At 44.7% G+C, this 14,681-nt stretch overlaps 2 protein-coding genes across 2 annotated transcripts in view; both read left to right on the top strand.

The window, feature by feature from the left end:
- LOC140721498 (uncharacterized) overlaps positions 1 to 14,681 on the top strand; it is a 366,186-nt gene that overhangs the window by 314,563 nt on the left and 36,942 nt on the right. The gene's annotated exons all lie outside the window — the stretch shown is intronic.
- The window catches only part of LOC140738401 (uncharacterized), a 78,394-nt gene that overhangs the window by 39,335 nt on the left and 24,378 nt on the right, over positions 1 to 14,681 (top strand). Inside the window, exons 4-6 of the mRNA XM_073065647.1 lie at positions 6,977 to 7,237; positions 10,311 to 10,427; positions 13,336 to 13,437. Of these exons, the coding sequence (XP_072921748.1) occupies positions 6,977 to 7,237; positions 10,311 to 10,427; positions 13,336 to 13,437 (480 nt within the window). The remainder of the gene's footprint in view (positions 1 to 6,976; positions 7,238 to 10,310; positions 10,428 to 13,335; positions 13,438 to 14,681) is intronic.

The following is a 14,681-nucleotide window of genomic DNA, read 5'->3' as shown; positions in this document are numbered from 1 at the left end:
GCAACAAACCTGAGAATGTTCTCTGAAATAACAAGACCAGAATCTCATTGAAAATGCTGAGATATCAGGGTATCGATGTTCCCTGTGCAGATGGGTTACTGGTGGGTCAAAATGCACTAATGGAGTGTGAGGGAGGGGTAATTCCACAGACTATTAAATGTACACTTTCCTCTTCCTCCTGAGGTGTCGAGTCTGATGGTTTCCACGGCAGTGCCCGTTTCATTGATTTCAATGTCTGTTCCTCATGACAAAAGTCAGTAAAGCATTTCCATGTGTGAGGCTGCTCTGTCCCACTGGGAAAACAGCAAGAGTTCTTGGAGCTGGTGGTGATTCTGGGATGAAAGGTGGTGATGAAGCAACATATAGGAGGGAGACTGAATATCTGTCTGAGTGGTGCCACAGCAATAACCTCTTCCTCAATGTCAGCAAGACCAAGGACCTGATTACTGACTTCAAGAGGAAACCAGAGGTCCATGAGCCGTTCCCATCAGAGGATCAGAGTCGGAGAGGGTCGGCAACTTTAAATTCCTTGGTGTCTCATTACAGAGGACTTGTGCTGGGCGCAGCAGTTAAGAACAAAATGAAGAAGATGCAGCAGTGCCTCTATTTCCTTCGAAATTTGTGCAGATTCGGCGTGACACCTGAAAATCTGACAGACTTCTGTAGATGTGTGGTGGAGAGTATATTGACTGGCTGCATCATTGGAACCACCAATGTCCTTCAACAGAAAATCCTACAAGGAGTAGTGGATACGGCCCAGTCCATCATGGGTAAAGCCCTCCCCACCATTGAGCACATCTACATGGAGAGTTGTTGCAGGAAAGCAGCCTCCATCATCAGGGACCCCACCACTCATTCAGAAACAAGTTTTGATCCTCAATCATCAGACACTTGAATCAAAATGGAGTGAGTGGGAAGATGGATGATTGGGAAGCTTTTAAAATCCAACAAAAGGCAACTGAAAAGCTATATGAAGGGAAAAGATGAAATATGAGGGTAGACTAGCCAATAATATAAAGCAGGATACCAAAAGCTTTTTCTGTTATATAAGGAGTAAAAGGGAGGTGAGTGTTGATATTGGTCCACTGGAAAGTGATGCCGATGAAGTAGTAATGGGAGACAAAGAAATGGCAGATGAACTTAATCGGTACTTTGTATCAGTCTTCACTGTGGAAGACACTAGCAGTGTGTCAGAGGTCTGTGAGTGTCCCTGCTATTACAAAGGAAAAAGTGTGCGGCAAAGTGAAAGGTCTTAAGGTGGATAAGTCACCTGGGCCAGATGGACTACATCCCAGAGCCCTGAGAAAGGTTGCTGAAGAGATAACGGATGCATTGGTCATGATCTTTCAAGAATCACTTGATTCTGGCATGGTCCCAGAGGACCGGAAGATTTCAAATGTCACTCCACTCTCTAAGACCATAAGATATAGGAGCAGAAGTAGGCCATTTGGCCCCTTGAGTCTGCTCTGCCATTCAATCATGTGCTGATACAATTTGTCCAATCATCCCTTCTCCCCATCCCTTTGATGCCCTGACTAATAGAGAACCTATCTATCTCTGCCTTAAATACACCCAGTGACTTGGCCTCCACAGTTGCTCGTTGCACAAAATTCCACAGATTTACCACCCTCTGACTAAAGTAATTTCTCCGCATCTCTTATAAATGGACGTCCTTCAAACCTGAAGTCCTGCCCTTTGTCCTAGACTCCCCTACCATGGGAAATAACTTTGCCATATCTAATCTGTTCAGGCCTTTTAACATTTGGAATGTTTCTATGAGATCCCCCTTCATTCTCCTGAACTCCAGGGAATACAGCTCAAGAGCTGCCAGACGTTTCTCATACGGTAACCCTTTCATTCCTGGAATCATTCTCGTGAATCTTTTCTGAACCTTCTCCAACGTCTGTATATCCTTTCTAAAATGAGCCCAAAACTGCTCACAATACTCCCAAGTGTCAAATCACGAGTGCCTTATAGAGCCTCAACATCAAATCCCTGCTCTTATATTCTCTACCTCTAGAAATCAATGCCAATATTGCATTCGTTTTCTTCACCACCGACTCAACCTGGAGGTTAACCTTTAGGGTATCCTGCACAAGAACTCCCAAGTCTCTTTGTTTCTCTGCATTTTGAATTCTCCCCCCATCTAAATAATAGTCTGCCTGTTTATTTCTTCCACCAAAATTGATGATCATACACTTTCCAACATTGTATTTCATTTGCCCATTCCCCTGAACTGTCTAAGTTTCTCTGCAGGCTCTCTGTTTCCTCAACAGTACTCGCTCCTCCACCTATCTTTGTATCATCGGCAAATTTAACCACAAATCCATCGTAAAAAGCAGCGGTCCCAACACCGACCCCTGTGGAACTCCACTGGTAACCGGCAGCCAGTCAGAATAGGATCCCTTTATTCCCACTCTCTGTTTTCTGCCGATCGGCCAATGCTCCACCCATGCTAGTAACTTCCCTGTAATTCCATGGGATATAATCTTGCTCAGCACCCTCATGTACGGCACCTTGTCAAAAGCCTTCTGAAAAGGGGGGATGGGAACAAGTGCAGAGAGACAGAGGGGTGTAAAATGAGGGTAGAAGCAAAAAGTAGTAAGGTGAAAAGTAAAAGTGGCAGGCAGGCAAATCCAGGGCAAAAAGCAAAAAGAGCCACTTTTCAACATAATTGTATAAGGGCTAAAAGTGTTGTAAAAACAAGCCTGAAGGCTTTGTGTGTCAATGCGAGGAGCATTCGTAACAAGGTGGATGAATTGAATGTGCAGATAGTTATTAATGAATATGATATAGTTGGGATCACAGAGACATGGCTCCAGGGTGACCAAGGATGGGAGCTCAACATCCAGGGATATTCAATATTCAGGAGGGATAGACAGGAAAGAAAAGGAGGTGGGGTAGCGTTGCTGGTTAGAGAGGAGATTAACGCAATAGAAAGGAAGGACATTAGCCTAGAGGATGTGGAATCGATATGGGTAGAGCTGCATAACACTAAGGGACAGAAAATGCTGGTGGGAGTTGTGTACAGGCCACCTAACAGTAGTAGTGAGGTTGGGGATGGCATTAAACAGGAAATTAGAAATGCGTGCAATAAAGGAACAGTAGTTATAATGGGTGACTTCAATCTACATATAGATTGGGTGAACCAAATTGGTAAGGGTGCTGAGGAAGAGGATTTCTTGGAATGTATACGGGATGGTTTTCTGAACCAACATGTCGAGGAACCAACTAGAGAGCAGGCCACTCTAGATTGGGTATTGAGCAATGAGGAAGGGTTAGTTAGCAATCTTGTCGTGCGAGGCCCCTTGGGTAAGAGTGACCATAATATGGTGGAATTCTTCATTAAGATGGAGAGTGACATAGTTAATTCAGAAACAAAGTTTCTGAACTTAAAGAAGGGTAACTTTGAAGGTATGAGACGTGAATTAGCTAAGATAGACTGGCAAATGATACTTAAAGGGTTGACGGTGGTTATGCAATGGCAAGCATTTAAAGATCACATGGATGAACTACAATTGTTCATCCCAGTTTGGCAAAAGAATAAACCAGGGAAGGTAGTGCACCCGTGGCTGACAAGGGAAATTAGTGATAGTATCAAGTCCAAAGAACAAACATATAAATTAGCAAAAAAAAGCAGCACACCTGAGGACTGGGAGAAATTCGAAGACCAGCAGAGCAGGACAAAGGGCTTAATTAGGAAAGGGAAAAAAGACTATGAGAGAAAGCTGGCAGTGAACATAAAAACTGACTGTAAAAACTTTTATAGATACGTGAAAAGAAAAAGATTGGTCAAGACAAATGTAGGTCCTTTACAGTCAGAAACAGGTGAATTGATCATAGGGAACAAAGACATGGCAGACCAATTGAATAAATACTTTGTTTCTGTCTTCACTAAGGAGGACATAAATAATCTTCCAGAAATAGTAAGGGACCAAGGGTCTAGAGAGATGGAGGAACTGAGGGAAATACATGTTAGTAGGGAAGTGGTGTTAGGTAAATTGAAGGGATTAAAGGCAGATAAATCCCCAGGGCCAGATGGTCTGCATCCCAGAGTGCTTAAGGAAGTAGCCCAAGAAATAGTGGATGCATTAGTGATAATTTTTCAAAACTCCTTAGATTCTGGATTAGTTCCTGAGGATTGGAGGGTGGCTAATGTAACCCCATTTTTTAAAAAAGGAGGGAGAGAGAAACCAGGGAATTATAGACCGGTTAGTCTGACATCGGTGGTGGGGAAAATGCTAGAGTCGGTTATCAAAGATGTGATAACAACACATTTGGAAAGAGGTGAAATCATCGGCCAAAGTCAGCATGGATTTGTGAAAGGAAAATCATGTCTGACGAATCTTATAGAATTTTTTGAAGATGTAACTAGTAGAGTGGATAGGGGGGAGCCACTGGATGTGGTATATTTGGATTTTCAAAAGGCTTTTGACAAGGTCCCACACAGGAGATTAGTGTGCAAACTTAAAGCACACGGAATTCGGGGTATGGTGTTGATGTGGATAGAGAATTGGTTGGCAGACAGGAAGCAAAGAGTGGGAGTAAATGGGACCTTTTCAGAATGGCAGGCAGTGACTAGTGGGGTACCGCAAGGCTCAGTGCTGGGACCCCAGTTGTTTACAATATATATTAATGATTTAGATGAGGGAATTAAATGCAGCATCTCCAAGTTTGCGGATGACACGAAGCTGGCGGTGGTGTTAGCTGTGAGGAGGATGCTAAGAGGATGCAGGGTGACTTGGATAGGTTAGGTGAGAGAGCAAATTCATGGCAGATGCAATTTAATGTGGATAAATGTGAGGTTATCCACTTTGGTTGCAAGAACAGGAAAACAGATTATTATCTGAACGGTGGCCGATTAGGAAAAGGGGAGATGCAACGAGACCTGGATGTCATTGTACACCAGTCATTGAAGGTGGGCATGCAGGTACAGCAGGTGGTGAAAAAAGCAAATGGTATGTTGACATTCATAGAAAAAGGATTTGAGTACAGGAGCATGGAGGTTCTGCTGCAGTTGTACAAGGCCTTGGTGAGACCGCACCTAGAATATTGTGTGCAGTTTTGGTCTCCTAATCTGAGGAAAGACATTCTTGCCATAGAGGGAGTACAGAGAAGGTTCACCAGATTGATTCCTGGGATGGCAGGGCTTTCATATGAAGAAAGACTGGATCGACTAAGCTTATACTCACTGGAATTTAGAAGATTGAGGGGGGATCTTATTGAAACGTATAAAATTCTAAAGGGATTGGACAAGCTAGATGCAGGAAGATTGTTTCCGATGTTGGGGAAGTCCAGAACGAGGGGTCACAGTTTAAGGATAAAGGGGAAGCCTTTTAGGACTGAGATGAGGAAAAACTTCTTCACACAGAGAGTGGTGAATCTGTGGAATTCTCTGCGACAGGAAACAGTTGAGGCCGGCTCATTGGCTATATTTAAGAGGAAGTTAGATATGGCCCTTGTGGCTAAAGGGATCAGGGGGTTTGGAGAGAAAGCAGGTACAGGGTTCTGAGTTGGATGATCAGCCATGATCATACTGAATGGCGGTGCAGGCTCGAAGGGCTGAATGGCCTACTCCTGCACCTATTTTTTACGTTTCTATGAAAATGTAAGTACGCCACCTCCACTTCATCTCCTTTGTCTACCCTGCTTGTAATTTCCTCAAAAAATTGCAGCAGGTTTGTCAGGCAGGATTTTCCTTTCAGAAAACCATGCTGGCTTTTGTCTATCTTGTCATGTGCCTCCAGACACTCTGTAATCTCATCCCTAACAATCGATTTAAACAACTTCCCAACCACTGATGTCAGAGTAACAGGTCTATAGTTTCCATTCTGCTGCCTGCCACCCTTCTTAAATAGCAGAGTAACATTTGCAATTTTCGAGTAATCCAGCACGATGCCAGAATCTATCGATTCCATCAGGTGCAGGAGTTCTATCCACCCTCAGACCATTAAGCTTCCTGAGCAGCTTCTCAGTTGTAATTTTCACTGCACATACTTCACTTCCCTGACTCTCTTGAATGTCCGGTATACTGCAGTGTCTTTCACTGTGAAGACTGATGCAAAATATTTTCAGATTTTCAGAAGGCATTTGATAAGCAACCACAAATGAGGCTGTTTAACATTATAAAATCCTATGGTGCTACAGGAGAGATTCAGCAATGGATAGCAGAATGGCTGGCAGGCAGGAGGCAGTGAGTGGGGGAAAAAGGGGCTTTTCTGGTTGGCTGCCGGTGATGAGTGGTGTTCCTGGGGGGTGGGGGGGGGGGATGTCAGTATTAGGACCACTACATTTCACATTGTTTGTCAGTCATTTAGATAATGGAATTGATGGCTTTGTGACAAAGTTTGCAGATGATATGAAGATAGTTGGAGGGGTAGGTAGTGCTGAAGAAACAATGTGATTGCGGCAGGACTTTGACAAATTGGAAGAGTGGGCACAGAAGTGGCAAATGGAATATAGTGTTGGGAAATATAAGATAATGCTCTTTGGTAAAAGGAACAATAGTGCGGACTGTTATCTGAATGGGGAAAAGGTTCAAACATCACTTCCTGAGCCACTCATTCATCTGTACCATCATCCTATTCCTGCTCTGACTGGCACGTCTATGAACTTGCAAATGAACATCTAAAACAGAGATGAAACAGTTTTGAGTTTTTGCTTCCACAGCTCTGAAGAAGATAGTTTGGAATCTGAATATTTTTGAGGCAGAGGTAGATAGATCCTGGATAAGCAGAGAGGTGAACTGTTATCGTGGGAGATGGGAATATCTACCATCAGGTTAGCTGTGATCTTGTGCAATGACAGAGCAGTGTTGCAGGGTTAAATGGCTTTTATTTCCATCGTTGTGTATATATTTGGTGTGTAGAACCGACTGTGCTTTCGTTCCTTTGTACATATCTGGTACAATGTCACACGGTAAGATTGCATTCTACATCAAGATAGGAATATCATGGTTTCATATTCTCTCCTTTAGATGAGCTGTCAGAAGCTTCCATATTTACCAACATCGAATCACTGGGTGTCACGGTCGAGCTCACCTGTGATGTCTTTGGAGATTCGATTGTGTATCAGTGGCAAAAGAATGGAGGGGAAATCTCCCAGCATCACCAACTAACAGATGAAAACAGAACACTGGTTATCCCAAGCGCTTCATTTGAAGACTGTGGAGTGTACACCTGCATCACAACCAATCCTGTCAGCTCCATCCAGACAAACTACACCTTAATGTTGCAAGGTGAGCTTCATTTATGAATGACATTTTGCAGTTAACATTTAGACCATATTGGTGGGCTATTGAATGCAGCCGATGCAAATCAGTGCTGCAGCAGAGAGAGGCAAAAGCTGAATTAATTGGGTTCACAGAATCCCAGAACAGTTATCGCAGAGAAGAAAGCCATTCAGCCCTTTAAGAATGGATTGGTTCTATCACTGAGCAAACAACTGAATCCTATTGTTCTGTCGTCTCCCCACAGCTCTGTAAATTCTTTCTTTCAGATAATTAACCAGCCCTCATTTGAAATTACAGTTGAATATCCCTTCACTATTCCTGATGATAAATTCTAGACCCTGTCCACTACTGTGCATAAAGAAATCCCCAAGATATTTTCTGTTCTTCTCCCAATCACGACTGGTTTTAGAAAGTTTCACAATGATCTTCTTCCACTTTATGCCTCTATTCATGAAGGCAAAGATCCTACCTTTGTTAAGCTACTTTCTTAACCCTTTCAACAAATGTCTTGTTGGTGTAACCCTTTTAGAATCGGCTCCTTGAGTTTGTATGCTCTTCTCATTCTTCCTACTCTTGGGATGGATCAATCGGCAGATAATGCACTTCACCGATCAATGAGAACAAACTGCCCACATGTGCATTTGTGTAGCAGCCCCTGACATCAGGTGGAAAGTAGCACCAGAGTGTGTGGTGACACTTGCAGGCTGCCCTGCCCTCAGCACATCCTCAGCTTGTGTTGGTTGTTAATGCAAACAATACATTTCATTGTATAAAAAAACACAAAATGCTGGCAGAACTCAGCAGGCCAGACAGCATCTATGGGAGGAGGTAATAATGACCTTTCAGGCCAAAACCCTTCATCAGGAGTGAAGTAACATGGGATGGTCGAGGGGGGATAAGAAGTGGGGGGAGGGATAAAGTAGAGAGCTGGGAAGTGATAGGCTGGAGGGAAATGGGCTAGGGGGAAGGTGGAGAATTATGGGAAATAAAAGAGAAAAAAAGGTAGGGCTGGGGGGAGAGATTATAGTGAGGGGGGAAAAAGAGAGAGAAAGAGAACCAGACGAAAATAATAGATAGGGATGGGGGTAAGGGTGGGGTGTAGGGGTATCAACGGAGGTCAGTGAGTTGGATGTTTATGCGTAGGCAGGAGATAAGGTATTGCATTGCTCCATCGACCTGCATGTGGCCTCATCTTGACGGTAGAGGAGGCCATGGACAGACATGTCGGAGTGGAAGTGGTCTGTGGAATTGAAGTGTGTGGCCACAGGGAGATCCCGCCACTGCTGGAGGACTGAGTGCCGGTGTTCGGCGAAACGGTCTCCCAGTCTGTGGTGAGTCTCCCCAATGTATAAATGGCCACATCGGGAGCACCGGATACAGTATATCACCCCAGTTGGCTCGCAGGTGAAGTGGTGCCTCACCTGAAAGGACTGTCTGGGGCCTGGGATGGTGGTGAGGGAAGAAGTGTGGGGGCAGGTGTAGCACTTCTTCCGTTTGCAGGGATGAGTGCCCGGAGGGAGGTCCGTGGGGAGGGATGGGGGGGATGAATGGACAAGGGAGTCGCGTAGGGAGCGATCCTAGATTATTCCTCCTCCTACCCTGTCTCCTGCAAAAATGCTATCCCTTTCTCTCAATTCCTCTGCCTCCGCTGCATCTGCTCTCAGGATGAGGCCTTTCATTCTAGGACAAAGGAGATGTCTTCCTTTTTTAAAGAAAGGGGCTTCCCTTCATCCACTATCAACTCTGCCCTCCATCGCGACTCCCGTATTTCACGCACCTCTGCCCTCACCCCATCCGCCCGCCAGCCCACCAGGGATAGAGTCCCCCTGGTCCTCACCTATCACCCTACCAGCTTACAGATCCAACGTATAATCCTCCGTAACTTCCGCCACCTCCTACGTGATCCCACCACCAACCACATCTTCCCCTCCCCTCCACTCTCAGCTTTCCGTGGGGATCGCTCCCTACGCGACTCCCTTGTCCATTCATCCCCCCCCCCATCCCTCCCCACGGACCTCCCTCCGGGCACTCATCCCTGCAAACGGAAGAAGTGCTACACCTGCCCCCACACTTCTTCCCTCACCACCATCCCCGGCCCCCAGACAGTCCTTTCAGGTGAGACACCACTTCACCTGCGAGTCAACTGGGGCGATATACTGTATCCGGTGCTCCCGATGTGGCCATTTATACACTGGGGAGACCCGCCGCAGACTGGGAGACCGTTTTGCCGAACACCGGCGCTCGGTCCTCCAGCAGTGGCGGGATCTCCCTGTGGCCACACACTTCAATTCCACAGACCACTCCCACTCCGACATGTCTGTCCATGGCCTCCTCTACCGTCAAGATGAGGCCACACGTAGGTCGATGGAGCAATACCTTATCTTCCGCCTAGGTAGCCTCCTACCTGCTGGCATGAACATCCAACTCACTGACCTCCGTTGGTACCCCTGCCCCCCACCCTTACCCCCATCCCTATCTATTATTTTAGTCTGGTTCCCTTTCTCTTTTCCCTCCTCACTATAATCTCTTCCTCCAGCCCTACCTTTCTTTCTCTTTTATTTCCCATAATTCTCCACCTTCCCCCTAGCCCATTTCCCTCCAGCCTATCACTTCCCAGCTCTCTACTTTATCCCTCCCCCCACTTCTTATCCCCCCTTGACCATCCCATGTTACTTCACTCCTGATGAAGGGTTTCGGCCCGAAACGTCGTTATTACCTCCTCCCATAGATGCTGTCTGGCCTGCTGAGTTCTGCCAGCATTTTGTGTTTTTTTAAATTTATTTCCAGCATCCGCAGATTCACTCGTGTTGCCTTTACATTTCATTGTATGTTGTGATGTACATCTGATAAATAAATGAATCTGAAGAATCCATTCTTGACGGGTATAACGATGCATTGTGATTAATGATTCTCAGAGTAGAGTCAGTTGGTGTCGGCCTGGGTCACAGATCGGTGAGATTAGACTGGGGTTGGAACATTCCCTTCTCGGCAGGAAATGATGGAACATTATGGTTGTTGCATCATTTGTCATCCACTGCCCGTGAGATGTTTAATGATTTGAATTTAATTTTAATTTCAGGGCTTTCCCTCAAGGATGTTATACTGATCGCTGTATTGACTGCAGGACAGGTGATTTCTGGACCATCTCTTCGTTCAGCCGTGTTACCGGACCAGTGGAGTTGGAAAACCCTCGGAGGTATCTGTCATTGATTAATTTGCTCCTGCATGAACTTTCAGACACCACCCAGTAAACCTGAATGAACTTTAACATAATCAAGGGAAAATGTGGGTAGTCGATTACACCTTTGACCCCTCCCCCCACTTCCCCTCTGTTCCTGTGACCTGTGGGTGCAATTGCCCATTTTTTCCCAGTTTTGAGGTGCTTTGCAGTGAGACGGAATACCAGAAACAGTCCTGGAGTCACCTCTGACCAAACTGCAGAAGATATTTGGGAGAAGTGGCCATGAGAGGAGCCGTCTTCATTCACTCGTGTTTGCTGCATTGTGTTGTCTCATCTCACTGTGTCACCAAGTCTGTTTAGAGGTGGGACTGAGGGAAAGATGCCCTTTCATCCTGATGGTGGCTGTGCCTTTGGAAATGGGGGCCTCATTCACATAGAGGGCAGAGTTGTGAAGGGAGTTCTACTCCCCATCTAGTGTCAGGGGATTGAGCAGTTGTCTCTCAGACCTGCTGGTGAGCGTACAGTACATGTGGCTCTTTCTTTCAGACTTGGTGGCAATTTCTCTTGTGTGTTTGCAAAAGTTTATTTTGAAAGAACCTCTCTTTCCAATGCAGTTTTCCACATGGGACACCTCTGTCTCCCAGAACCAAAGAAGATGCAACACCTGCTTTATTACCTCTTCCCTTTCCCCATTCCTGGCACACGTATAACCCCTCCAGGTAAAGCAGTGAGTGACTTGTACTTCCAATTCTGTGTCCTCACAGCAGTTTCCTACACATTGGAGAAACCGTTACAGGTTGTGTGACCACTTTGCAGAACACCGAGGGTAACAGTGAGCTTCCAGTTGCCGATCACTTTAGTTTTCTCTCTGATTTCCCATCTTTAACCTCTTCCCCAGTTCCAGCAAAGCCCATTGAGGAGCAGCATCCCTTATTCCACATTGAGTCCCAGGAGCTGCAATAATGAATTCATCAATTTCAGATAACCAGCCATTCCAGTTTATGTTCGAACTGACCACTTCTGATACAAGATCAGAGTGTGTGACCAAAACTCTGTTTACCACTCTCCACAGATGCAGAAATGGAAATCCGGAATTCTTTTTATTCCAAATTTCCAGCAACTGCAGTGTATCGTACTCAGTTGTTTTCCTTTCTCTTGTATTTCTCAGGATTTCACTCACTCTTCTCTGTGACTAGAAACATCAAATCTCTGCACAAATGCTGCTTCTACTGCAGTGTACCTCCAGCATTTTCTCTGATACACTCAGTGACCACTTTATCAGCTCCCTCCTGTACCTAATAAAGTGGCCACTGAGTGTGTGTTCATGGTCTTCTGCTGCTGTAGCCCATCCACTTCAAGGTTCGATATGTTGTCTGTCAAAGATGTTCTGCTGCACACCACTGTTGTAACACGTGGTTATTTGAATTACTGTCACCTTCCTGTCAGCTTGATACAGTCTGGCCATTCTCTGACAAAACATTTTCAGCCACAGAACTGTCACTCACTGGATGTTTTATTTTGCTTTTTGGACCATTCTCTGTGAACTCTAGAGACTGTTGTGCATGACAATCTCAGTAGATCAGCAGTTTCTGAGATTCTCAAACCACCACATCTGTCACCAACAATCATTCCGCAGTCAAAGTCACTGAGATCACATTTCTGCCCCATTCTAGTGTTTGGTCTGAACAACAATTGAACCTCATAACAATGTTTGAATGCTTTTATGCATTGAGTTGCTGTCACATGATTGGCTGATTGGATATTCACATTAACGAGCAGGTGTACAGGTATACCTAATAAAGTGGCCACTGAGTGTATTTCAGATTCTCAACACGTGGGGTTTTCCAGTCACTATATTGTTTTGGACACATTGTGTTCAGCTCCAGTCACCAGGCAACCGGATGGATTTGAATGACCAGACAGTGATGTTGCCATGGCTGAGCTGCAGGATTTTGCTTTTATTTAAATGCAGAGAGGTGACGATGGGAGATTTCAAAGTAGGAGGATCAATATCTGAGGAGAAGGAACCATTAACAATGTCAGTTAACATTTGCCCTGGAAGAGAAGTTGGCAGTGAAGAGGATCAATTGAACAAGAAGGGGCAGGATTAGAATGGGGATGGTACATCAGAGTTCAAAGTACATTTATTATCAAAGTATGTGTACGATATACAACATTGAGATCCGTCTCCTTACAGGCAGCCACAAAACAAAGACACACAATAGAACCCATTAAAAGGAAGACTGTCAAACACCCGATGTGTAGAAAAAAATACAAACAATAAAATTAAACAGATAACATTCAGAACTGAAGTTGATGAAAGTGAGTCCACAGACACGAAGCCTGACACAGACACACGGTGGCTTTGTAGATAAACTGAAATTAGAACTGAGATGGGATAGAATCCAGTGAGAGAGAGATGCAATTTCAACACCAGGGCAACAGGAACATTTGGGAACATTGATCCAGGGGGCAAAGGGATGAGAGGGAACCACAGAGACAGGTGGACAGTCTCAGTCACACCCATCGATGGGCATCGAACATGTTGTTGGAGCAAAATTACAGAGACAAGAGCAAATCAGGGATTATTCTTGTACTTCAGGTTAATCTTTGAACAAATAATTTAGTGATGGGGAGGAAGACCGATGATGCTGAATCAGGTGCAGCTGGATCTGATGGTTTAAAACAGTTCGCACCAAGAACATTTACTGTTATGTCTTTTACATTTGGGGAGATGAGATGGAGGGTTTGCCATTGGTAACAACTGGGGTGAGAGAGTAACAGTTAAAGTAGGGTCAACGGTGGGATTGTGATTGCTTCCTGGGGAGCTAGCATTGATTGATGTCCAGAATGGCCTCCAGTGTCATAATCAGTCTGCATAGATTGTTAACGGCTTTCACATGCTTTTTTTATTTCTCCACAGGACGTCTGGGATACAGATTTTATTTTCTAATCCTGTGGATCTGTAATACTTTGTCACTTATCGCCATGTACATTGTGTTAGTGTATTGGTCTGTGGTTGGAGGTACGTGACCAATACTCTTATCATTCACAATTGTTTAATTCAGAATTTTTTAATGTTGTTTCCTTGTACACAAATGTTAAGGAGAGCAAAATAATTATTATTCTGGAATGATGCAGCTAAATCATAATATTTATATAATAATAATAATATTCACTTCAGAACCCATGGTACTGAGGTGGAAACAGATCAACCCTAATCCTGAGGGGCTGCTGATGTGCCGGATTTGATTGAGGTTTAATTGTGTTCATACAATGATATCACAGTGTCAGCACACAGAGACCAGTAGTTTATTGTCTCTGGGTTAGTTTCCTGGAGTCTCTACCCAGTTCCCATCATGAGAGATTCCAGTGGGATGCTCAATATCAGCCTCTCAGGACAAGCTGAGGGGAGTAACTACAGGACCCACATCCCCCAAACCAGTGCGAGGGAAGTGTTGCATTTTCAGAAGTCTGGTCTTGGCCATTTAAACAAGTGATGGGGACTTCAGACGGTGTTACTGAGGCTACATTTACTCACTGAGAGGAGACCATGGCAGGTAGTCAGGAGCATCTCCAAGTTCCAGTCTAATGACACTGCAGTTTCCCGACAGGAGGATGTTGCACAGGAAATGACATCACCAGTGTTCCGGATGTGGAAACCCCATTAGGGTGTGAGGATGACCACTGTACACAGCACACTATTGAATTTCTGTGGAGGGCATTTCCACTCTGGAAAAGTAAATCCCAACTGTAAAACACTGAATCAAAACGGTGCTTTGTAAGGGAATTTCTGTGGTAACGTTTCTCAGTCCCAACGTGTGGAAATAGCTTCCATCGTCCATTAATATCTTGAAAACTCCAATTACACCTGAGTAAACCTCAGGGAATGCAGTCCTGGTCTGTGTAATCTCTGATAATTTAACACTCCAGTGCACCTCTGCCTTTGGATGAGACATGAAACCAAGGAACCATTTATGTTCCCTGGGAGAATGTAACGGATCACCTGGTGCTATTTCCTAAAGAGAAACAAAGTTCTCACCAGTATCCAAGAAAATAATTCTCCCAACCAGCATCACTAAAGCAGATTTAGCTTGGTTGTCAGAGGCAGAGGTGGCAATGGATGACAAATAGTTTACTGCAGTGATTGGTGCTCGGTCCCCTGTTGTTTGTCATTCACATTAACGATTTGGACAAAAATGTAGGTGACATGATCAGTAAATCCATGGACAACAGCAAAATTGGTGTGATAGTGGACAGTGAAGAAAG

The sequence above is a fragment of the Hemitrygon akajei genome, chromosome 2 (assembly GCF_048418815.1).
Source record: "Hemitrygon akajei chromosome 2, sHemAka1.3, whole genome shotgun sequence".
NCBI classification, from domain to species: domain Eukaryota; kingdom Metazoa; phylum Chordata; class Chondrichthyes; order Myliobatiformes; family Dasyatidae; genus Hemitrygon; species Hemitrygon akajei.
Note: the sequence above shows the minus strand (reverse complement) of the source record. Positions and strands in the feature narration are given on the sequence as shown.